The sequence below is a fragment of the Epinephelus moara genome, chromosome 21, assembly GCF_006386435.1.
Source record: "Epinephelus moara isolate mb chromosome 21, YSFRI_EMoa_1.0, whole genome shotgun sequence".
Classification (NCBI taxonomy): Eukaryota; Metazoa; Chordata; class Actinopteri; order Perciformes; family Serranidae; genus Epinephelus; species Epinephelus moara.
Genome location: NC_065526.1, coordinates 31844582 through 31869740, shown reverse-complemented (window position 1 = coordinate 31869740; position 25159 = coordinate 31844582). Strand labels below are relative to the sequence as shown.

Here is a 25159-nt window from a genome sequence, read left to right as displayed (position 1 = left end):
CAACCATTTAAATGGCAGAACAAGGCAGGTTTAGATATGTATCTTGAGTCTTCCCTAATCATCATCATATACTATCACACATGACATCATTATGATCTCCTGCCAAACCACAAAGTTACCTGTGCACATTAGTCATCCACACTGTCTGCTACCATTGGTTGCTGGTACTTTGGAAGACCTGGAATCTTACTGAGTCAAAGCTCTGGAGTGAAATCAACAATATGCAATCTCTTTTGTAGTTTTACAAAGAAAAGCATGATGTCACAGTTCCTTTCACAGTTATTCATATGATGTCAAACACAGCCAAAGCACAAATATTGGGGGTCGTGGCTACACTGGACACTAGTTGGAAGTTCACATCAGCTTTTATAAGTCGAGTATAGACCCCTTTCACACCAGCATCACTTCACTGTTTAGCTTATGAAAATTACAAAAATAAGGTCACTAATTATGTAACCTATGCTTTGCAGTCTCGAAAAAAATTAGCAACCGCTTTAGCCACAACCCAAAAAAGCAGTGATTCTCTCCTTTGAACCACATCATGCCTTCTTGTTAAATACATTCACGATTCATTGCGTTATGGAAAATCAATGTCAATTGGAAATTTTATGCACATTATAAGAGCAAAAGTCAAAATTAATACATATTTTGGTCAAACAATTTATTACTTTCTGAATATTAAGGGATTCTTGTACTCCTAAGGTATATTCTGATCATGCCCCCTAATGTTTTGGTGTGATCAGACATTAGGGGGAGGTTAAACTAAAATGGTGAACACGGTAAACACATATCAGTACCTGCCAAACATCAACATGTTAGCATACTGATATTAGCCTGTAGTTAAAAGTACTGTCTTAGTACCTGCCTTACAGAGCAGCAATCATGGCTGTTGCTGTAAATCTCAGCTTGTATTCCCTTCTCATCATCATCATGTATCAGATATGACTTCATTAGGATCTCCTGCCAAACCACAAACTTACTGGTGCACTTTAGTCACCAACACTCTTTGCTCTCATTGGTTGCTGGTACTTTGAAAGACCTGGAATCTATGACACAAATGACCTGGTAAACATTTCATCACATTGTGCTTTTGCTGAGTTGATGGTCTGGACTGAAATCAACAGTATGCAGCAGCAAGTAAATGCTCTGGCCATCTTCTATTTATCAAATCTCTTCCGGTAATTCTAAGGTCGCATTTTTGGGCATGAGATCAGTTGATTTAAATCTAGGATGGGTCTTTTTGGATGAGAGGTCACAGAGGGTTTTTCTCTGTAAACTGAAGAACAGAGGAGAACTGAAAGTGTGCTGGGGAAGTTTAATATCTTGTAATGTTTGAGTGACTCGGACAACATTGACACAGGGGATTTTCTGTAGAGGTGGTTAACCTTGAATCACCCACATGTCACTCAAACTGTGGCTTGGGTTTATTTTGGTGGTTACAACCACTACATATGTCTGTAGCCTAAATATACATTTTATATGATATGGTAAAGAAAGCACATTTTAAACATCTGTAGATGGTAAAACTAACAGATACACTGATTCTATAATCTTTCTTTTATTTCCCGTCTGCTCACAGGGCACATGGAGGAGCTTGCCAAGGGCGCCACTGCCTCTGATTTACTGGTTTTATTGGGTGATCACACTAGGACTCACCGTACACATTCAAACATTAAATACTTATCTCTCTGCCCTCCTCTGACTGTCTGCCCCCACTCCCTTCCTGTATTGGAAAGTATTGCGTAACAAACTTTCTCCTCTTAGTCTCCCTCGCCCTGTTTGTGTGTGCTATTTATCATGCACACACACTACATGCGCACTTTTACGCAGCGCGCCCAAATTGCAATGGGACCTCCTGGTGGGAGTGGGAAACTTCAGTTCGTAATTCGTAGAGGGTGGGGCGGGGTGGGCTGAGCTGCGCAGATGAGGGGTGTGTGTCAGCTTAAAGTACCGTGCGGTACATTCCAGGACAGACATATAAGTATTCTGATCCAAGAACGGAGCGAGTGAGGAAGAAAAAAAAGTTCCAAAAGTTTGACGCTGAGAGATAATTACTCAAGACGAAGCAGAGGATTCATCGCTGATCCAGAGAAGAATCCCCACAGATAAAGTAAGATTTTCAGTCACTCCTACTCCAAGTCTTTTTTCTAATAAGAGAGCTGTTAAGAGAAGAGTAAACTTGAAGCGGTGCGCACATGACCTAACGGTTTCTTCTTTCAGACCAGAGAAAGTCTCTCTTACAATTGAGGCTTATAAGGTGATCCACCACAGAGAGGGAGGCTCACATCCTATAAAGTCAGGAAGAGATATTTAAGCACATTTACAAAAGGACAGACCATATCAAAATATAGCAATAGTATAAAAACTGGTCTTACACCATTCATAAGGTTTTTACTTGCTTTTATTGAACTTCATCATCCTTTTTTTTCTCAGTCTTTTGCAGTTCTGGGTAAAGTTAAGCCTTGAACTTGATGAACTTTTATTGCAACAAATAGGAAAATCTAATAATCAACTGGTGGGTCTCCAGCAGTTGATAAGAGGGAGGCTCTCTCATCCTTCCAATCTTTCAGAAGTTTGTCCAATTTTTTAAAGCATTGTCCATGTTTAGTAAAGAACACAGTCAGTCGGTTCAAATATTTTCACCTCCGCTCAGTCTTGTTGGTTGATGGCCAGTCAGCTGCAGCTGATTCCCTTTTCTTCTCTCAAACACCTTAAAGGATGTGCAGTACAAAGGATTTAAACCTTTTATTCTGCATGTGATGGCATTCCAGGCTTTAACTGTGAGACTTTTTAAAATCTATTTAATCAATTAATTCATTTTGCATCATGGGCCCAATATCAGACAAACAAGCCCAGTCGTTTAAAGCTGGTGTTGTTGTTTGGAAACAGTGACTTGAATTTGAAGCGCTTATCTCAGGGGCCAGTGGGCATACCAGAGGTGCCGGCATGCCAGCACAAACTGACTGAAGAGAAATGCAGAGCTGCAGAAAGAGAGAGAGGGCACAGAATAATGGAAGAAGTGATACATGTGGTAGTGATAGGCAGGGCGGGGAGAAAAGATGAAGAAGTAACACTTGTTTTCAAGCTTGGCTGGTGGCTGTATTATAAATTCATTTAAGTTTGTGCATTAAAGTGTGAGGGAAGAGCAAGACCGCCAAAAAATTGGCCGCTGGAATGCCTTTTTCATGGTTTTAGGGGGTTGAGTGGATGACTCTAATTGGGCAATTTTAGGCCACCTAAGGTGCAGTAGTGAGATAACTTGGCATTATTAAAGCCCGTGAAGACACAAATTACCAACAAAACAGCCCGAAAAGCTTTTGTTCAGTTGTTACATTTGAAAAGAGTCCATATTTGCAGTATTATTTAGCCAATTAGAATTGTATCTTGCATTTTATCACAACAAATACAAAGCCACCAGTTGTCTGTGAGTGCATAGAAAAAGACACGGAAGCTCCATTTTACATATTGAACTTCACTGCACTCGAACCAAGATGTGTTAAATCCTGTCACGCTTTTCACTTCAGCTCAACGTACATGTCAGTTCCTCTTTGCTAAAATTAGAGATGGAGCGAAGGCAGCACAGAAAGGGTCAGTGAGTGTGACTTCGGTTTTGGGTGGAGATCATGCTGCAATACACACAGCTGACTCGAGCCATTGTGTCTGTCACAATGATTATGAATGTTTTTGCCAAATATTTAGAGGATTTGGAAACAGTTGAGGGAGGGAGCGATCATCTGACCAGCAGATGAACTCAAGGAGTTGAAAAATCAGAAGTGGCCGTATATCACACACGCCCAGTTGCACACACACATTCCACCCACACATGGATTTTGGTGGTCTGATACTGTGAAATGTGGTGCCCCTCCCGACCACCTCTTCCTCAGCTGTTGCTTGTCCTTTGAACTGCAACACATAACTTCACTATCGCTGTCTTTTTCCCAAAACTGACATGCTCAGCCTGTTCGATACGACTGTCCCATGCAAATATTTAACCATGAAATCTTTAGAAAAGCAGCAGCACTTTATCAAAGACTCTCACTGCTGCTTATCTGTATGAAATATGCTCTGACTTTCCTTTGATGACACCTTGCATAACCTGTCCAGCCTCAGCTTTTAGCTTTTCTTTGCAAAGCAGATCGCTGAAGTTTAACAAAGACAACATAATGGGACACAATGACGAAGCAGATGTGCAGAGATACTAACTGACCATTTGCTTAACCCTCCTCCCGAACAGCGATTATCATAGCTCCACCACTATTACTATGGCTATGGCTTTGTGTTTATCTGCTCCATAGACCACAAACATCTTGCCCAATTCTTACTACGCAGGCCTACAGCAGTAACCTTGTGTTTCCTCCAAGCCAAGTAGCATCTATTAGCTAACTACATTATGTTTTAGGGATGCAGTTTACATCGGGGAAATCCTATTACAGGAACTGAACAGAAAGTTAACTTAGGGGGGAGTCAAGATGCTCCTATATCAAGACTTTAGCTAATGTCAGTGGCTCTGTCTACACTCCAGTAACCTCAGCCATAACTTGTTACCCACAAATTTGCCAAAGAAACATTGTTATGTATGGAACATATAGCTTTAAGCTAAGCCTTTGAGGACAAGGGGAGACTGGGGGAATTTTTAACAATTTTTAGCGGTAAAGTGAATTTGTGCTCGACATGTTGACAGTCATCAAATGTTTTTTTCCAAGCATAGCCTGACTGAAACACTGGAAGTCAAATGTTGCATTTGGCACATGCAGGCGCAGTTAAAATTCCAGTTTAATTAAAACAGTATAATTAAACATATAAATATACAAATTGAAAACAAAAACTCTGACAAGTATGAGACATCACTTTGTCTACTGGCAGCTTGTTTAAAATGTGTAAAATTAAATGGCTCCAATCAGGTTTTGAATCTGAATTTCAATAAGCCCTAATGAGTTTCAATACAAGGCTACTACTACAAACCAAAAATAATAATTGAATTGAATTTTTAACCACTATGGCAATGTCAAGACTGTAAGGTAAGACAGCTTCTGAATCACAGACAGCGAACTGAACCCAGGTCCCCAGATTGAGATGCAAAAGACTTAACCACTGGCCTAATATTTAACATTAAATATAGATTTTAGATAGATAGAGAATATAGATTTTAATTCCTTGACATAATTCAAAAGTTCTGACAGCATAAAGAAAATACTGTGGATGAAAAGTCTAAGTTGAGTCTTGGCAGAAAAACTTTTAAAAAGTATGAGACATGAGTTTGTCCTTTTGCAGGCAAAGAAGAACCATGTGCATAATGAGTTTCACGGTTCTGTCTCATTTCTAATTGGTGCAACTGGAGATATTACAAATGCCCCCGGTCTCCCCTATGCCCTGCAACTAGCCGTCAAGTAGCCCGCATATTTAAGATTACATAAAACTCATATCGAAATTAGTCAGCTGGAAATACTAAAGAAGTCAGTTGGAGATACAGTTTATAACTAACTCACAGTTACCATTAATTAGCCAGCAGGCTATAGTTGATAAAATAAGCTGGTGATAGTGGTCATTTCAGTGGAAAGAATTGACAGTCAGTGGTAAGAAGACAGAATCCTGCGTCTGTGTATCTGTATGAAATATCAGCTCCTCGCTTTTAAAATATTACTAAGAGGTTTGAGTGTAAATCTGCCACCAGACATGCTGTGCTTAAGTTTGACAGGAGTAGCAACAGCAACTAAGGGGGATGGGGTTCAGCGAAGTGTGTTTGTAAAAATGAGAATAGCCTAATTGCCCTAGAAACCAAACATCTGCAACAGCCTACACGTTTTCTTAACGATGCATTTCTCCTGTCTATGTGCATTACTGCATCTCATTACAGTTTATGGGCGTTTTACAAGAACTAACAAAACTCCAGTTGTGCTTTAATGTATAGGGTAATATAGATTTCTTTTTTGCATGCAACACCACAGCCCTGTGTGGCTTTGATGGTACACTTTGCAGATGGTGAGAAAAAGGAAGGAAAGGAGAGGGAAAGTCTTTCTCGCTCTAGTTCTAGTAAACAGCTTTTGCTTTCACTGTCCCTAATGTTGACATTTGGTGTGTGTGAGCCCAATTTTAAAATCGGCGGATGGGCAGGAAGGACAGGCTTATCTTCAACGTGACAAATGAGCTAATTCCGTTGTGATTATTATTACACTATATGAGGGTGGGGATGTGACAGTGTGATAAATGTTCACATGATCTACAGTCCTGCACACTTACATCTGCAGAGATATACACGCAAACTACATTATTCCACAATAGCTGCGGTGAAGCGGATGAAATCCAGCTGCTTGTAGGAGGTATGTTAGATTGCTCAGAGTGTGTAGCTGCCAAAGATGAGAGGATGAATACCTCAGAATGCTTTAAGAAAGCCCGACTGCTGAGGAGAGTGCAAGTCTGGAATGTGGTAATTGTGGGAATAAGTAAAAGGAAAAGTGCATTTGCTGTTTCATGATGGGGAGATAAAAGAAAAGAGAAGAAGAAGTGGGGGACAGTTTTTTAATCAGATTGTTATGAAAACAAAGTCTTGGTGGAGTGAAATGTACTGTATCACACTGCCAATGACCTTTACAGTCAGGAAACTGCGTCTGCTGTACAATGTTGGTAAGCTGTTGGGCTTTAACTTTCTGCTCTCACCCCAATACAATCAAGATGAATGGAGTTTTGCTTGTGGCACTCACGTCACTATGAAAATCATTTAGAGATTCAGCAGCAGTATCTCTTTGCAGAAACAATGCACCCATTACTGTGGATAAACCACAAAGCAGTCAGCAGTTTTCTTATGATGTCTGTTTCTCTTGTAGGGAGGGATTCCAGTAAAACTGTTTACAGCAAAGTCTGGGGATTACTCAGAGGCAAATATTTCAAAACTTAGTCAAATAAAACCCAAACTATTTGCACTGATAGATACCACTTGTGCAATGGTTCACAACCTAAGGATAAGACCTCCAAGTGGGTCCCAAAACCAGATGGATTACTGAATGGGCCTATCAGGCACAGGGCCAATCAAAACATTCCAACTTGGAAGAGACTCAAAATGAACACAAAGTTAAAAAAAAAAAAAAAAGACCACAAAGAGATGCGAATGAATTGCAAAGAGACACAAAATAACTACAAAAACACACAAAGTGACTACAAAAAGTCCCAAAACGCCTACAAAGACACGTTTTGCCCTTGATGTCTGTGTGTCTTGCTGCTATGTAGCAGAGGTGGTGGGGCCTTTTGCATATCTGTGCCCATGGCCTGTGGTCAGATGATTAAAGGGATGATAAGAAAATAAATCTGATAGCTAGCTGATAGCTGATAACTATTTTTCAGTAATTCTTTCTTTACACACTTAACTTCAGGAGGAGCAGGATTCCATCATCTTATCTGTGTACTAAACAAACATAATCATAAATCAATGTGATGATTGGTATCTGCAATTTAATCCCCTATTGTAATAGCATTTTTCCAAAATGTCTCCTAGAATGCCAGGCGAGAGGTTAGCAGTAAGAGGGACGTCAGAGGTGGGGCGTTTTCCTGGAGCAGCCCCACCCACCAGGGTGGAGCTGACCATTCACAAAGAGGGGGAGAAGAAACAGGAAGAGGGAGCCTGCCGCCGCTGGTTCAGGAAGATGTGTCCATGCTGCTGTAAGCGCCAGAGCAGTACCTCCTATGATGTTACAGATAAGGTGGAATATGTGAAACCCCCAGCCCCGACCCCGGAGCCTGTCAAGCCAAAGCCTGAGAATGGAGAGGCAAAGGAAATGGAAGGTAATGTCACTGACTTTTGGGGTAACTGTGGTATGAAATTTTGACTAGGTTTAGTTCAACTCTCCAGACTATTTTTGCATGTTGTACATATCACCTCTACAAATCCGTAGCAGCAGTGATGCAGGCACACAATTTCATGGTAAATCTTCCTCTCTCAGACATTGTCAAGTTGTCAGTGTGTTCTGTGGATCTGCTGAGCTCCAAGACGGGTCAGAACAGACAGGAGCATCACACCGACTTGTATCATGGGGATGAAATGATAATCCGCAGAGGACAGACCTTCCAGATGGAGCTGGAGCTTAACAGGCCCTTCAGTGCTGACAATGACAAGCTGCATCTGGACCTGAAAACAGGTATGGAATGGATTGGCAGTGTCTCTGCGCACATCTTTTAAACCTTCTAACAGAACCTATGAACAATATGACAAAAAAATATCATCAGTATGATCATCAGAAGAGGTAGAAGTGTTTTAGAGTTGGGTGCGCTATTTGTGTGCATGGTTTAGGGTTAAAAACATATACTGTGTCGTCTTGGGTTGCATTAAATTCCCTGATGCAAGACAATGCCCAAAGTGGAAGGCAGGTAAAAAGGGATTCAAAACTGTAACAATAAAAAGATGCAACGCAGTAAAGCAAACTATATAGATAGAACTTAAAGGGATACTGCAGATATTTAGCATTGCATTTTCATACATTTGGGGGAGTAAGAAGACACAGATTAAAAAAGAATGAACAAAATCCAAGCAGCAGAGGCCAAGATATTCTGACTTTTAGCACCCAGTATCGGTCATGCTCCAAAAGCACTGGGTCCTACAATTCCCATAATTTAACTCATGAGTGCTTAGGTAAACCCTCCGAACCTGGTAAATTAGCTTGGCCAGACCAAATTGCAAACATAATTTCAGCCTGGAAACCCTCAGTTCATTTTTGATTTTCAAGGGTTGTTATAATTGCCATAGATCAAAATACCTCTGGACGCAACTGGATAGACCTACAACCATTTAAGCAACGATATATGTGATATAGTGCTGAGCTCTGGGAAAATGTAAACAGACTTCAGCATGCAAGCTCTTCGAAAGCTTCACAAGTTGTCAGTCACTCCTAGTCATGGCAAACATGCCAACTTGGTAAATTTGCAAGTTTGGGTTTCATTTGCTCCAGCAGATACCACTGCTCCCCAAGCTACTGGTAAATGCCCACTCAGACTCTACATTTGTGTTTGAAATATGAGGGCCCAAGCCCAATCCAGGATATAATTATTTCTGAGAATTAAGGAGGCTCCTCTAGACCAGAGATTCCCAACGGCGAATTTGCGTTGGATACTGAAGGCATGACCTGCCTTACTCTGTCTCTGATTGGCTTACCCTGACATTCTTACCCTAAGCCTAACCAATCTCACTTCTCTTTCCTAAAGTTAATCTATCCAACCAGTGAAGGCAACAAGTACCAGCCAGTCAGAAGGAGAGTGGAATAGGTCATGCATGTCTTTGTTATCCTAGGAAATTCAAAGTCTTTTCCCAACCAGTGGTACATGTACCAAAGGGGGTACTTCAGCTGTTGCCGGTAGAAAGATTGTAGAGTACCTCAACTAATTTGAAAAAACCTGAAATTATGCTTTCATTATAAAAAATATTAACATAGTGAGTTAGCAAGTGAGCGTAGAGGTCTAAACTGTTGAACAGTTGAAGTAGTAGTAAAGATAAATGGTTGAAAACACTGAAAACATGATGGCTGATGATGGGGAAGTTTATCTGACAGGTCTATGAGGGTTGATCATACAATAAAGGGTTAGGAACTACTGTTATAGAGCAACGGAAAACATTATCAACTAGAATATCCATCATGAATAAACTGATCTTGTGTAGAAATGGTGGCGTGCCCCTTTAACCAGAAGTTGCTACAAGGCCACGTGAAAGTGGGAGGAATGAACGACTGACTCAAAACAAAGCATGGGAAATATGGTCAAAATGCCAAGCATAGCTAGCACATTTAAATCCAGCAGCAGTTCAGCCATATCTGCACCACAAGTTTTGGATTCCACCCACCACCCCACAGTGTTTACAGCTTCCAGACCGCAGGACACCGGACACCTCGCTCTGGTATTCACAGGCCTCATACTACAGTGATCTACTAGACACTTAGGAATAAATGGTCATTACATCACCACAGAAAGGTGATTTGCTGTCACCTGCTTCTTGGATAGTTACATGGGAAGGGCGAAGGAGAGACAGAATTGACGCACAGAACGATCTGAGCCATCCACATTCGACAGGCTCCCATTACCTTTGCTTTCATAGTCACATTTGCTGTGGAAGAATTCTAAGTGATGCACTAAAAGCAGGTCTGTGTATGGCTGCAGTGTCCTAGCTGTTATTTTGTTCAACTAGCACGAATAAAGATTTTCAATTTTCAATGAAGGTATAGCCGAACCAGCAGAAAAGAAAATGTTTTTCATTGATTTCCTTTTGAACATGTCCTAAGAGGTGAGAAAGGAAGTCCTGGCTCGGTCGGATGGAGAACAATGGTCTCTTGATAAACTCCATTTTTGCTTCAGTAAATGGCAGCTAAAGCCCAGCAGGGTGCCACAAATAGCTCAGAGGAAAGCATCCAATTGTTTTAATCATGCTAATGGCTTAGAATGAACTTTGATATATTAATTTTTCTTAAAGAGAAAGTTTACACAAAGTGGGTTTTTTTTTTTGGTAGTTTGTCAGCCTTCAGTAAAATATCAGGCTGCTTAAAAGAATAAATTCCAAGCTGACTGTCATAAGATGAAACACTCCCAACTGTGCTTGGCTTTCTGCAGAGATGCGTGCGTAAGTGCAGTGTGGGAGGTTTTCCAGAGCAGAGTTTTTGTTTACTCAGACAAACTATGCACAGCCGGGCAAGGAGCTGTGATACACATACAGTATGTGGTTTACAGTTTGTTATGCTTGTGTTATCCACTGTGGGAACAGACTAACAATTACTGTGACGGTAATAATCAAGTTTACTCCATTCCCAGCTGCATATTGAAATGGCGTCCTTCCACTGCCACTTCCAACTTTATTTAATTCAACTTTTCAAGGACAGCTGAGAATCAGACGAATTGAAAAGCACTTTGTCAAGCTGCACAGTTTGACTTTTCTCACACATATAGAAAGCAAAATGTCATTCAAAAATTCATGTCAAATATGGGAATGTATTTCTGAATTGCAGACATTCTGGCTTTTTTCTTCTTGAGCTTTTTTCGTTATACATTTTTCATATGAAATGTTTTGCTAGGTATTTTGATGGCGAGATATTTTAATAGCTCCATTGGTTCATAGCGAATCAGTTGCCTTCAGACAGTTAACCTCAATCTCAACATTTTGGAATTTATTCGGTTTCTTGCCAAGAGTTCTGTCCGTTACATGCAAAGCTATGACAAGACTGCAAGCTTAACTTAGCACAAAGACTAGACGGCCCAATATTCCAAAGCCCTATTAGTCTGAAAAATGTCTAATTGGACTGAAAGCCCAAAAACAAATGCCTGTTGCTCCAAAGACCTTTTTACAAGTGATGAGCCACAAATCCTGGGTGTTATTAGTGACCCATCTCTGCTTGTCCAGCAACTATTGTGCTACCAAATATGGGAGTTTTAAGCCAAAACATGATCTTTTTCTTTCTTGCATAAACCTTAAAAACACATTCATCACTGTGTTGTTGACAAATGTTATGTATCTGTGGTTTACAGAAATGTCCAAGCGCACATTTTTTCTGGCCATTGGGTTGTCTAACTGTAGGGAATGTATATTGTCAGAGAAATGGGACTTTGGCAATGGGCATTTGTTTTGGGGATAGCCGGGTTGTTGGAGAAATGGGCTTTCGGTCCAATGGGAGCAAAATAATGGGTAGTCCCTCAAGAAACAGGGGAAACAGCGAGCCTAGCTCTGCCTAGAAAAGTCACTATGGCACTTCCGTTTTTACTAATGAACTAATGAAACATGAAATAACTTAATAATAATGAGCTTTGGAGGTGCTGGTAGGCTTTTTTTTTTTACTTTGGACAGAGCCAGGCGAGGAGTTTTCCCCTGTTTACAGTCTGTATGCTAAATAACATTATCAAGGCTCTCATTTCATATTTAGAGAGACAGAGTTGGGTTGCAATAACCATTATCTCCTAAAATGTCAAAGCTGTTCCTTTAATTGTGTAGAAATTTGCACATTAATTCAAAGCCCACATTTGACTGTACCACCTAAAAGCATAGCATGAATTGTTTTATAATACATAAGGCTTTTGTCCATGAAGATTATATTACAGTGTTTCTTTTATATTCCTGGTGCAACCTGACTTAAATATAACCCTTGTGGTGTAGGTCCCCTGCCGTTGGTGGCCAAAGGCACCCATGTCATCATCCCACTGGTGGATCAGCTGGAGGATGAACGCTGGGAGGCAAAGATTGTAGAGCAGAATGGCAACAAGGTCAAGCTGTCCGTCAACTCGCCAGCCAGTGCTGTGATTGGTCTGTACGGGCTCACGGTGACAACAAGCTCTTCGATGGGCGAGGCGGCATCTACTTACAACTCCAGCAAGAACATCGTTATGCTCTTCAACCCTTGGTGTGAAGGTAAGATTGGCAGGGGATGTGAAGGGACCAGAGGGTTTACACAGCTCGAGGGCAAGAATGTGGAGAGGAAAGAAGAAGGGTAATAGGTGATAAGAGCAGAAAAATGAAGGAAAAAAGACAGACAGCATTACATAACATGTCTGGAATTATTATCAGCCTTACTATTAGGTTTGAGGCGGATTATCTTCAAAGAGTCAATATTTTTCTTGCAGTAGAACTGTCTGATACAGCCCAATTACCAGGGAAAGTGTTCCCAGAGCATTGCTGCTATATTACGAATAGCATCAGCATTCTGATAGCAGGCACTGGCACAAAGTAGGTGTCTGTTTTAATCTCTGAGAGGAGTCACACATGGGTGAGAAGGGCCAACTCAATCCATGAGCATGTTGCTGTCCATCAAATAGCTCCAGTGTGACCTTGTGTGTAACTATGTAACTCCACTGGCTTTGATTCAAGACTGCTGGCACACTTGGTTATGTCACTTAAGCACCATGTTGAACTATGTTTGGGACCAAAACAGTTTGCAAGATGAAACAGACCTTCAACTTCAGACATTCGTACATACAGATTGCAGTTTTAACTTTAGCTTGTGCAAAAATTCAACACTTTTGTGGGGTTTATCAGTATTTTCTGATTTTCAAAATGATCACAGATAAAAAAAAAAGAAGGTAATTTAATCAAATATACCTATTTTCCCATCATGTAGTTAAGCCTAACATATTTTTTTCAGCCAGTGGGGGGGCAGCAAAAACAAACTGTAAACACAAATGACATATAATCCCCCTTTTAAGCTCGTATGCCTAACATGTTAGCAGAGTGCTGCTTATTTGCAGACCCAGCAGAGCAACATTAGCAGTCATTCAGGAGTGTTTCTGTCATTAGTTGAATGTCATAGACACTTTCTTTTAAGGTCTGGTGAATGATTAACAAACACAGACGTTGGCTTAAATAGAACTGATATCTATCTATATAAATTCATCTGTTGCATGAACTGTCCCATTCTTCATTCTTGCGCTGTCTTAAGATGGTCCAACTTGCCGTGTAGGTTTTCCTTAATGTTTGTATTTGAAAAAAGTAGAGATCATTTTAATTTTTTATGCCTCTGCACTGGTGATAGTTGTGTCCGGAGGCATTATGTGTTTGGATTGTCCATTTGTCTCATTCTCGTGAATGCAATATCTGAAGAACACCTTTAGGGATTTTTTTCAAATTTGGCACAAACATGCTCTTGAACTCAAGGATAATTTGATTAGAATTTGGTGAACAAAGGTCAAAGGTTGAGGTCACACAAATGTCTAACATGATAAAATGATGAAGTGATGACACTTTATATCCAAAAGGTCAAAGGTCAGCCTCACTGTGATATCACAAAGTCATGAGGGACGACTGGCACTAATTTCAGGTATCCACTTTGAAACTGTGCTGACTGTGTAGATCATCTGTGCTGCTGAGTTGAAGATGTATGTGAATCATACACATTTTAGAATTTATAGCCTTTATGCACCCATTTTATAAGCATTATAAACAGTCACAGCTACATATGAGTCTGGATAGTTTAAATTATGTGCACTTATTAAAACACCTGTATATGAGCATTATATAGCATTACATGGTTTTAAACATGGAGGAGGCTTAGCTGCTGGCTAGCAGTTAATGATGCTAACAGCACGAACAGCATTAACAATGGCAACAATGCTGACATAGCTAACGGTGTCAACCTGAAGAAAATTGGTAGGCTTCTGTGATGACAGCGTGGGTCAGGATGACGTCATCAGCAGTAGGTTAACCACCGTATGAGCACAGTGCAGAGCTTTAACAATTAGCTAACCAATGGAATACACACACAGGGACTTGTGCACTAACCACTACCACAACAAACAGAGACATTCAGATCACAACACACACAGAGTTAGCGTGACTTCATTCTCTGTTCAGGATGTCATTACTCTGCTGTATACATAACAAGTAGTTGTTGGATGCTGTATTAATGCTGCCGTATACAGAAAAGCCTTAGGAAATGAGCTCCATTGTCTATTCTGCTGAGTTTCTCTCAGTGTGCTGAGCTCTGCAAACTATCTGCACAGGATATTTGACAAAAATAAGTGTATTTGCAACACAGCAAAATAAAAAACAGTGAACCTGGATTTGATAAAAAAGACGGTCTGTCTTTCATTATGGTGTGGCTGCTTTTGGCAGCAAGCCCAATCTCCTCTTCCCTCTTTCAATCTCTTCTTCCCGAGACCAATCTCTCCCTCACGCTCATAAAATTCAAAATCCTACAATTACTGTATAAAAACGCCATGGGGCGAGCTCACAGTAATCCTGCAGCTGGTGACAACCTGTCCTCTCCCTAGCTTTTACTGCCTCCATGTGTATTTCCTGCTTTAATATGCTTTCCCACCCAGTCCTCCTCCCTTGTTGCTATCTGTTGACCCGATCCCAGCTCTGTTGCTCTGTTTTCTGGCCTCCTCCTCCTTCATATGCTCCTGTGTCTTTGTGTGTGTGTTTCTCCCTACATTGCAGAAATATTCAGTAAGAAGAAGCGAAAACCAAAATTATCACAGCTGCCAGATTCTGTCAGCCTCAGCCTCTACTTTCTCCTGTAAAATCTCAAGACACTCTGTTACGCTCCACTCCCCCTCACTCCCTCCCCTCTTTCCCTCCCAAGCATAACTTCCCCTCTTTCTCTCACTCGTCCCTCATGACTTTGTTAAACCTCTTCCTTCCACTTGATTTTTCTCATGTCCATCTTGAATACTCTGACTGAATACCCTTTTTCTTTTTTTTTGTCATGTTCCTTTTCTCCACCCACTGGTAATCACTGTGGCAACAGCAAGAGATAAAAGTGGTGTAAAAACAAAGACACAGATTTGTGAAGTTCATGTCATGGGTGCACGCCCAAGTCTGTGGGCCTGATGTGTCTCAAAACAGACTGTTTCCCATAAATGAGTGTGGGCCCCACTGCAAGGTCCATGGAGTCATTGTGTTTCCTAACTATTTCCTGGCCTTGGGGATTCTGTCACATAATTTGTGAAAAGAAATCACATTCTTGAGCGGTTTAGTCACTGAAGAGGTGATTAAAGCATGGATTCTTACAGACAGAGGGAAAGGGAAAGCCAAAATTTTGGCCTTGAGGCAACATCATTAAAACAAATCCTTGTTCTACAAAAAAAAGTGTTTCTTTGTATTTCCTGTCAAGGCTTGTTTAATAGGATCAATTTTAGTTTTGTAATGCCTGATTTCAATGATGTAGCTTAATGTTGTCATGTCTTTTCAGAGGACACAGTGTTCCTGGATGACGAAGAGGAGAGTAAGGAGTACGTTCTGAATGACACTGGGAGGATTTACTACGGCACAGAGAAACAAATAGGTGCTCGCACGTGGAACTTTGGACAGGTACGGACGACGAAAGACAAAATGTAACTGGAAAATACTGAACACTTGTGGTTTTGAATAATCATTACATCATTGTCTTTGGCACCAATCTGTTCCTACTGGAAAGGAAAATCTTTAAAACAGGGTCACACATATATAGTTTTATTGAAAAAAGAATGCTAAGTACCTCTCTAAAACAGCTGGGCACTGTAGTTTTTATTACATATACTCAAAAGTCAACTATACATTTGTTTGGAAGTATTTTTTTTTAATCTGTGGATTAATACACATCCATTGCACTAGAGTATTTGCAGCAGCAGGATGGTGTATGTGGTATTGACACAAACAAAGCACAGTAGCAGTGCAATACTGATGTGTTGTGAATACTTCTTTGGACAACACTGGAGCTGTATTGTAGGGCACAGAAAAATAAGATATATCAGGCTTTAGCAAGGAACAAGGAATACTTGTCAGTGGGATAAATCAATTGTTGGCTTTGGGCTTCTCCTGGGATTTCTTAACAATAAGTAAGATATAGAATATCATCAGAAATAATCGTATGATTCACAATTATCAGATGAATGAATGGCCAACCATAGGTGACCACAAACCTTTATTTTACTTTCTTAGTTGCTTAGTTGTTTCAAAATGAAAGTCTATTTTGCAACATCATGTTCCTACGGTGATATGCCTGTTGGTATCTATTCTTAATGCAGTCTGTTAATAATCATCAGTGGCAAATGATTTAAGTTATGCTTCTGTAGCCTTATCAGTCTTCCACCATCCCTCAACTTCCATTTGTGCCTAAGGAACAGCAGCAACTTCTTGTTTTGTGCCATAAGGCCATCCAAAAATGTAAAAAAAAATGTACAGCATGGAGGCTGATAGATTATTTCTCATTTGTTGTAGGTATCGTTTATTGATGTTTTAATAGTAAGACTTGTCTTTAAATAGTGCAGTATTTCGTCAACCCAGTAATGTGATCAGAATCCCCATATGAATGAATTAATTTCCTTTGCTGATGATTTGTGTTTTTCCTTTGGGCTGTAGTTTCATGAGGGAATCTTGGAAGCGTGCCTGTTTATCCTGGAGAAGAGTGACATGCCTCCATCTGGTCGAGGCGATCCTGTCAACGTGGTCAGAGTCCTATCTGCCATGGTGAGTTTTGTTTTATATTAACATCCCACTATCTCAGGATATTAGAAATACCGAGGTCATGAGTCCAAGTCCTCCAGTGTTCATATTTCATTTATTCCGTTAACCTTTTTTTTTTTTTTTTTTTTACAGTGTATTTAGTTTTTATAATGAGATATGCTGTGTCTAAGCAGTGCCAATAATAAAATTCTGATTAGAAAATACTGAATATTTTACTTTTTGGTCTAAAAGTAGTCAGATGTTAATATAATTATCCTAAAAAATACTGGCAAAAGCCTATGAAATACCCTCCATGTGTTTTAAATCATAAATTAAAGCTGTACCTCAGGTTACCAAAACCCCAGATTTCCAAGAACATTGCAGAGGACAAGAACTCAGTGTCTTCATTATACGGCCCTAATCATGTTCTGCTCAGAAAATTCTAATTTTAATTTGTAAATGAGAGCAGTCACTTGTAATTGCCTGTATCCCCATCCTCTTTTCAGATTAACGCTCAGGATGACTTTGGGGTTCTGGTGGGGAATTGGTCTGGGGATTACTCTGACGGAGTCTCTCCTGCGGCATGGAGCAGCAGCGTGGAGATCCTGAGGAAGTACCACTCCTCCAATGGAACGCCTGTGTCATATGGACAGTGTTGGGTGTTCTCCGGAGTCACTACAACGGGTGAGGCTGATGAAGAATAAAACAGAGAGAGCATGTGATGCCGTGTGAGAGAAAAATGTGTGATTAGAGAGAAAGATTGGAGCTTAGAGGGTGGAAAGCTATAGATTGTATGACAGAGGAGTATGAAGACACTACACTGTATGTGGGTGTTGTGTGTGTGCATGTGCAAACAACGCAAAGGATACAGAATAGTGTTTGACTTTCCCAGTATTCATGTGACTTTGATTAACAGTCAAATGATTCTGATCATGGCTTCCTGTCTATCAGGCCCTTTCTATTAGCTCTCACTGCTCTGTAACAGAATTGTGCATGTATGCGGGGTCCCTCACATGGTGGCCAGCTGACCTTTGCACCTGATAGCAAGTCGTAGCTCATACACACCCTAAATACCTCGCATTGGCATTCCTGTCATACCTCCTAGTTTTGTCACCTATAGAGCCACATGTGTTGCTTTCAGTCAGCCAGGATAATAAAATCACATGCAACCATGCAAATGCCATCATAGCAGAAATGTCTGAAGTCATTATGCTCAACTGTTAGCATCTGGGAACATAATGTGATTATCAAATGACCTTGTAAATTGGGTTTTAATTATTCTATTCTGTCTGTTTTATGTTGCCAGTGTTGCGCTGTCTTGGCATACCCGCCCGCAGTGTGACCAACTTCCAGTCTGCTCACGATACTGATGTATCCCTCACCAATGATGTCTATTTTGATGAGAATTTGGAGCCGATCGACTACCTCAATAGTGACTCTGTGTGGTAAGATGTGTAACTTTACATGACCGTGACAACATTCTAGGAAAATTGATTGCTGCTAAATCCATACTTTAGGAATGTGCCGTATATTTAGATTTGCTCTGAAAGCAGTCCCCTCTAACCTGAAACCTCAGAGACGTCATGCTTGTTCAATTACAATTCCTCTCGGACTGCAGAGGCTAATCTGGTATCTATCTGCTATTTGGTTGACTTGCATCCTTAAAATGCCCTTAGAATGATGTCTGCCATTTCTTGTGTACCCCTCACTAATGTTACAAAGCTAAAGTACACCAGGCACTTGTTGCAATGTAGCTAAATGTAGCTAAATGTAGCGATGTTAGCAAACTTCATTTGTATTGATTCTCCCTATATAATTTTGGATCCAATTTCTGTTTATCCTTTTACAACGTTCTATCCATTCACGCTCCATAAATGTTTGCTACCACTTTTGCCTAACCTGCACACGTTCATGAAACCATAGTAACACAAATATGAAATTTGGAGGCTTCTACAAAGTTTAAATGAAGAATATACAATGTAATCTTAAGGAAATGATTTAACATTTTTGTTAAATTTGCTCATTTGTTTTCATGCTGAGAGTTAAAAGAGAAAGTTTATACAATTCTTGTATTTATCCAGTAAATATGAGGCTAAGCAAGGTACGGTTAGCTTAGTTTATTTTAGCTACTTTGGCTTTGTCCAAAGGTAACAAAATCCAGAAACCAGCACCTCTATAACTCACTAATTAACACTATATCTATCCATCTAGGAACTTCCACGTATGGAATGACTGCTGGATGGCGAGACCTGACCTGCCCCCTGGTAATGGAGGCTGGCAGGCTGTTGACTCTACTCCCCAGGAAACAAGTCAGGGCACCTTCCGCTGTGGCCCTGCCTCCATCAACGCCATCCGCTCTGGCCAGGTCTACCTCAAACACGACACACCTTTTGTCTTTGCTGAGGTAAGTGCTAGAAATTGGCATGTGTGTGTTTCCTTTTAGTTCTCTCAAGGTTCGTTTTGATGCATTACCATAGTTAGGAAAAGCTAGTCAAATTATATTGCAGGTTAAAGGGTTTAAAAAGGTGGAGAATAACTATACATACTATGACCTGTGAAACATTTAAGTTTAATAGATATCATTAAGTGCTTCTTGACAGTCATTTTCTTTGAATAGGGACTGTGAATAGGTACCTGACTCTTGTTAGAACGAGAACAGAACTCAGCCGTGTTATTCACAGAGAAATAACAAAGAGGAATTTCTTCATTATCCACCTGTGCAAAGATAAATAATGAATAAGACTGTTGCATACTTTGGTTCAACTTCATCATTGGTATGCAAGGCAAACTTCTCATGTACTATGATGTTTGAGCTGATCATGTTTGTGGGTACTTTCCAGGTCAACAGTGACAAGATCTACTGGCAGAGGAACCTGGACGGTACCTTCAGCCAGTTCCACAGTGAGAAGAAAGCTGTCGGCCACTGCATCAGCACTAAAGCTGTAGGCTCTGATGAGCGGGCAGACATCACACACCTGTACAAACACCAAGAAGGTACTGGCATGCATATCGTACTTTGCTAATTGCATTTCTTCCCCAGATTGATGTTCCAGAACCAGACAGAATTATTTCTATGCTACCTGGAACAATCTTAAATGTTATGATTTAATACTCTCTGGCTGCATAGATCATTTCACTGTGCATAGATTCCCCTTGTCTGACCCCTCAACTGTTCACCTGCTCTTCGCAATATTAAAATATGATGTTTGCTTAGTTTGAAGGATCCATGCCATATCTCTCATATCTGTCAATAAATCCTGAAACACCAGACACAGTGAAGTGCGCTCACATTCTCTCCCTCCCTCTGTATCAGGTTCAGAAGAGGAACGCATCGCCGTGGAGACTGCCAGTCGCTATGGCAGCAAGCCAGATGTCTACTCCACACCCATGGCGGAGGATGTGAGCGTCGAGGTGAAGATGGAGGGTGAGGGGCCTTTGATGGGTGCTGATGCCCAGCTGACCATCCTGGTGAAGAACCTGAGCTCGCAGCCTCGTCGGACCACTCTGCACAGCCAGGTGGCTGTCATGTACTACACTGGTGTGCTGAAGGGCACGATTAAGAAGGAGCAGATGGCTGTGGAGCTTTTGCCCAATGAAGGTTGGCTTTCCACTAAGTTTTAATCCTGCAAGAATCTATATTCATAAAACTTTTCCCCCCATAGCATTTGGAAGTGTGTAATTGTTAGCACTGTTGGCGCAAAGACCAGATCGTCTAGCAAACTGTTTTGTTGTGCAATGGTTGATGCACTTCCTTTGCTGCTTGATGCTTTACTCCATGTCAGTAAAGTCATACACCCGACACATACTTAGCTGACTTTTTTACACTTTGGTTTTTGCTTGGATTTCACAACAACATTATTATTATTATTAGTGAGTTTTGAAGGTGCCCGTGGGGTAATTTTGTTATCTTTAAACAGAGACAGGCTCACTGTTTCCCCCTGTTTATGATCTTTATGCTAAGCTAATAAGCTAATAATACAAAAGGAAGTCAGTACCTCCACGATGTTAGGATGTTGCGATTGCAACATGCTAATTCAACCAGTCCCCATAAATTCTGCGCGACCTTGCATTTTAGTCTGATCACAGCGACTGTTCTGCAGATTTGACCAATCGAAGTTTCTTATAAGTTTCACCAATCATAGCAGCCCCCTGTGCAGTGTCAACAAACTCACTTCCTTATTTCTGGTTGTTAAAATGCATACATGTGTGAAAGGAATGTCTCACATTTACCAACAAAAATTACAGGTGAAGACCAGGCAAGGCGATTCCCTCATGTTCTGCATAAAAGCAGGGGTAAACTGTTTTGCACCATGTGCAACATTGTGGTGGAACAAACATCGATTCAACAAACACTTTTCTAATGCAAAACACACCCACAGAATGACTAAAGCATGAGGACAGGGTTACATAAAACACTCAGAACAGTGCGGTTTTATTCACATTGGAACAAGTTGCCTTTGCTTTTTAATGATTTACCTCCAAATTACCCCCCCAAAATTGCAACTATTTTCTGATTTTCACTTGCTCCATCAATACACAACATCTAAAAAATATTGCAACATACATCACAATTTTTATTAAGAAAAACTACCCTAAAAAACAGGCATTTAGGCTGAAACAGTCCCTAAATAAAGGCTGCCAAATCTGGAAGGGGCTGATAGAGTATAACTTACGTAGTGAAAATGCTGAATACTGAGCCCAGACCCTTTTTTGTACCTCCCCACACAGAAAAGACCATTGAGTGGGTGCTGCCCTACCAACAGTACCAAAACCAGCTGGTGGATCAGGCAGCTCTGATGCTGACCCTGTCTGGAAGAGTCAGTGAGACCCAGCAAGTGCTAGCCAACCAGACCACGTTCAGGCTCCGTACACCTGACCTCATCATCAAGGTAGGTTTTCTATTTTTCTGTACATTTCCAGGATTACTAGTAGTGCAGAGCAGTATTCACTCTGGAAAAAAAGGAAAAGCATAGGAAAATGTCTTCTTTATCCCTCTTGACACATTTTGAATTATCCTCTGGCAGCCTTTGGGAGAAGCAGTTGTTGGTAAGGAGATGGCAGCCAAGATTACCTTCACCAACCCCCTGCCACGTATGCTAAAGGGAGTGGTGTTCAGAGTGGAGGGCCTGGGTCTGCAGAAGGGCCATGAAGTGGTTGTTGGGTAAGAACATGAGACGCCTCCTTCTTATTTTGCCTGGTTATCTCTGTCACCACACATTTCCCTCAATATTTCCCTCTCTAGACTAATATCCCACTCCTCTTTTTTTCATTTCCTCTCACAGTGATGTAGGCGGTCACTCCACAGTGACACTGACAGAGCACTTCATCCCCACCCAGCCCGGACCTAGGAAGCTGGTGGCATCTCTTGACTGTAAACAGCTCACGCAAGTGCATGGAGTGGCCGATATTGTCGTTCTTGAGCAATAAGAGGCGATATCACATCCTGTCATGTCACTTCATTTCCTTATAAAACATGAGCTGAGTGCCTCTGACTATATGTAAAGGGTCCTGAGTTCCTGTATCTTAAACTATCTTGCTTATTTTGTACTGAACCAACATTTTTGTTATTTTTAAAACTATGAATAGACAATTAGCAACTGTAGCACTATCAGTATTATATTTTTTAACTTAAAATAATATAAATTCACACGTCTGCCTTGCTCTGAAAGTTCTAAACTGTAGTGAAGTAATGCAGCAGGGATTAAATGCATGCAAATGAAGTGCTTTAATTAACAAGCGTTCTTACTTTGAAGTTATAAAACTGTCAAATTACACAGACTGTCAAAACACTAGTGCATTTCAAGACACTGACCAAAGCATGTGAAGGTGCAGAAAGTCAGGTCATGATCATTTTGTGATAATGTAAATACTGTATGTGTGTTATTCCTATAGCTTGTCATTAAAAAAAACATATGTGAAAAGTGCTGTTAGACAAAAAGAGCCTCATGTGGCTCACATGAAGGAAGAGTACTGTGAGGTGTTTTTAAAGGGAATGATGTTGAAATTGGCATTGACATTTTGCAAAGGGCACATTATTATAATTTCCCAAGTCTTTTCTGTCACATTTGACTGAAACACTTGTAATTATTGTTGAAAAGATAAAGTATTTTTTCCCCCGTACCAATTAACGATGGTGATTTCCAAAAATTGAAACCTACAAGGACATGGCTAAAAGGTTATTTTAATCACCAGATGAATGCAAATTCCTCACGCCTCCTTTATTTTGAAAACCAACAAGTGAAGCTCTCCATTTGCAGAATGCAAACCAAACTGTTCCCTTGGGAGGAATTTTACCAGATGCTTTTGTGTGTCTTGTGTGTGCCTCTCCATATGTGTGTGTATAATAACACTGAAGCCATCCTTACAATATATTGCATCTTACCTGAAAAATCGGACTTGGTTACTGCTGTGAATTCAAGCAAACCACATCAGACCACAGTGGCCTTAATTCACTTCAGCTTCAGCTGGTTCTCATCTGTTTAACTTCAGCACTACAAACTACAATGTGAATTGAAGTATTTTAATAACATTACATTATTTATCTACCATATCTACCTGGACTGTTTTTCAGTATTGTATGTGTTGTGATGGTAATAAACCTTACGCTGAAATGATGGCTGACTCCTGAGTGACTTTCTACTTCTAAACAACATGAGACAAGTCTTGACTGGATGGCAATGAAAGAATTTATTATTTTTAATCCAGAGTTTTAAGGGGACACAAGTGGCTACCTGTACTTTTCCATTTTTGCAATCAACCCTTTTTTCACCTGAAAAAAAAGTGTGCTGCGTGAGGTATGATTTGCTGTATAGTGACTCATTTAAATTGCGTAACTTGAGGCAGGTAACACACCTTTGTTGCCTTTCATGATTCAAGATCTCGATGACTTAATGCTTTATTTTCTATTTTTTTCCTCTGACATGCCTTGGGACTGATGAGGTAATGTTATATATATTTATGTTCTTATTCTTCCCTTCTGCTTTGTGTTTTATTGGTTGCAAAATGCAGTGTTTATTTTTTTCTTTAACTTACTATATATTAACTGCAGTCTTTTAAAAAAAAGCATGGGAAGAGGGTCAGTGTTGGAATGAAACAGAGTAGCCTTTATTTATTGAAATAGTACTGTTTTGTGGTGCATGGACTTAATGCTTCTTTATATTTTGACTCCGCAACATTTTTTGGAGGGAAATATTAATTTTTTACTCCACTGTATTTATTTACTGGCTGTATTTACCAGCTATTTTTCCACTTCAAAACTTTACATACAAAACAGTGAAACAATTAATACATCAGTAATAATCATAATCAGAGAATACATGATAATAAAACAGTGCCAGGGGTCATTCTGCTGCCTTAGAAGTACATTTACTTTTATTTGAATTTTTATTATACAGTTAATTTTGTCAAAAATACCACGTACTGTTGCATTTCTATTTTCTTTTTTGTGTGTATATTTTTACATCCTAGTATTGCTACTTTTACTTAAAGGACCAGTGTGTACGATTTAGAACATAAATGGAATATAATAAGTATGTTTTATTTAGCGCATAATCACCTGAAAATAAGAACCACTGTGTTTTTGTTACCTTAGAATGAGTTGTTTATATCCACTTAAGGAGCGGTTGTCCATGATGTTGCACTGCCATGTTTCTACAGTAGCCAAGAAGGGAAAAACCAAACACGAGCTCTGGATAGGTAAAAGCCTGATTTTTTTAACGTTAAACTGCTGTATTCAGTGTTTTTACCGATTTAAATCATGATTTAAGGAGACCTCTGCAGGAGAAAAAGACCTCTGCAGATAATTAAGCTCCTGCAGCGTCCTTTATTTCTGGAACAAAAATAGAGTGAGCACACATTACCAGTAAATAGGTAAGCACACATTAGCAGGTGCTGGGCTAGTGTCTGTGATGTGCAAAACAGCGTAGGAAAAACAGAAATTTGTGACAAAACTGCTTTATTCAGTCAGTGTTTTTACTAGTTTAAACTTCCAGGTCTGTTTGTTTTGGAGAGGAGGAGACCTCTATGGATAATTTGCCCCCCAGTAAGAACCTCCTGAATGTCTGGATCTAAAGTTATCAGAGAAAAAAGATGAGAGCACATTAGCAGGTGCTCGGCTAGCAGTCCATCTCCATCAAGCCGAACAGCGTCAGAAAACACTGATTTATAATGCATTACTGCTTTATTCAGAGTTTTACTGGTTTAAATTGTTTGGAGAGGAGGAGAACTCTGACGATAATTCAGCTCCCACTTAAAATCTCCTGAACAATGAACACTGAAAAAATTCTAAAT

At 40.2% G+C, this 25159-nt stretch overlaps 1 protein-coding gene across 1 annotated transcript; it reads left to right on the top strand.

The window, feature by feature from the left end:
• Nucleotides 1-1937: 1937 nt before the first annotated feature.
• Nucleotides 1938-23485, top strand: tgm1l1 (transglutaminase 1 like 1). Its single transcript, XM_050033334.1, has 14 exons — nt 1938-2110; nt 7487-7773; nt 7932-8126; nt 12110-12361; nt 15639-15757; nt 16787-16894; nt 17377-17554; nt 18177-18315; nt 19082-19274; nt 19711-19864; nt 20184-20468; nt 21599-21759; nt 21895-22031; nt 22153-23485. Exons 2-14 carry the CDS (start codon nt 7488-7490, stop codon nt 22295-22297), a joined length of 2352 nt encoding a protein of 783 aa, XP_049889291.1. The 5' UTR covers nt 1938-2110; nt 7487; the 3' UTR covers nt 22298-23485.
• The last annotated feature ends 1674 nt before the right edge of the window (nt 23486-25159 follow it).

Coding starts and splice junctions, on each gene's coding strand:
- tgm1l1 (XM_050033334.1), top strand. CDS start 7,488: ATGCCAGGCGAGAGGTTAGCAGTAAGAGGGACGTCAGAGGTGGGGCGT. Junction 7,774..7,931: donor AGAGGCAAAGGAAATGGAAG/GTAATGTCACTG, acceptor TTCCTCTCTCAG/ACATTGTCAAGTTGTCAGTG. Junction 15,758..16,786: donor GCACGTGGAACTTTGGACAG/GTACGGACGACG, acceptor TTTGGGCTGTAG/TTTCATGAGGGAATCTTGGA.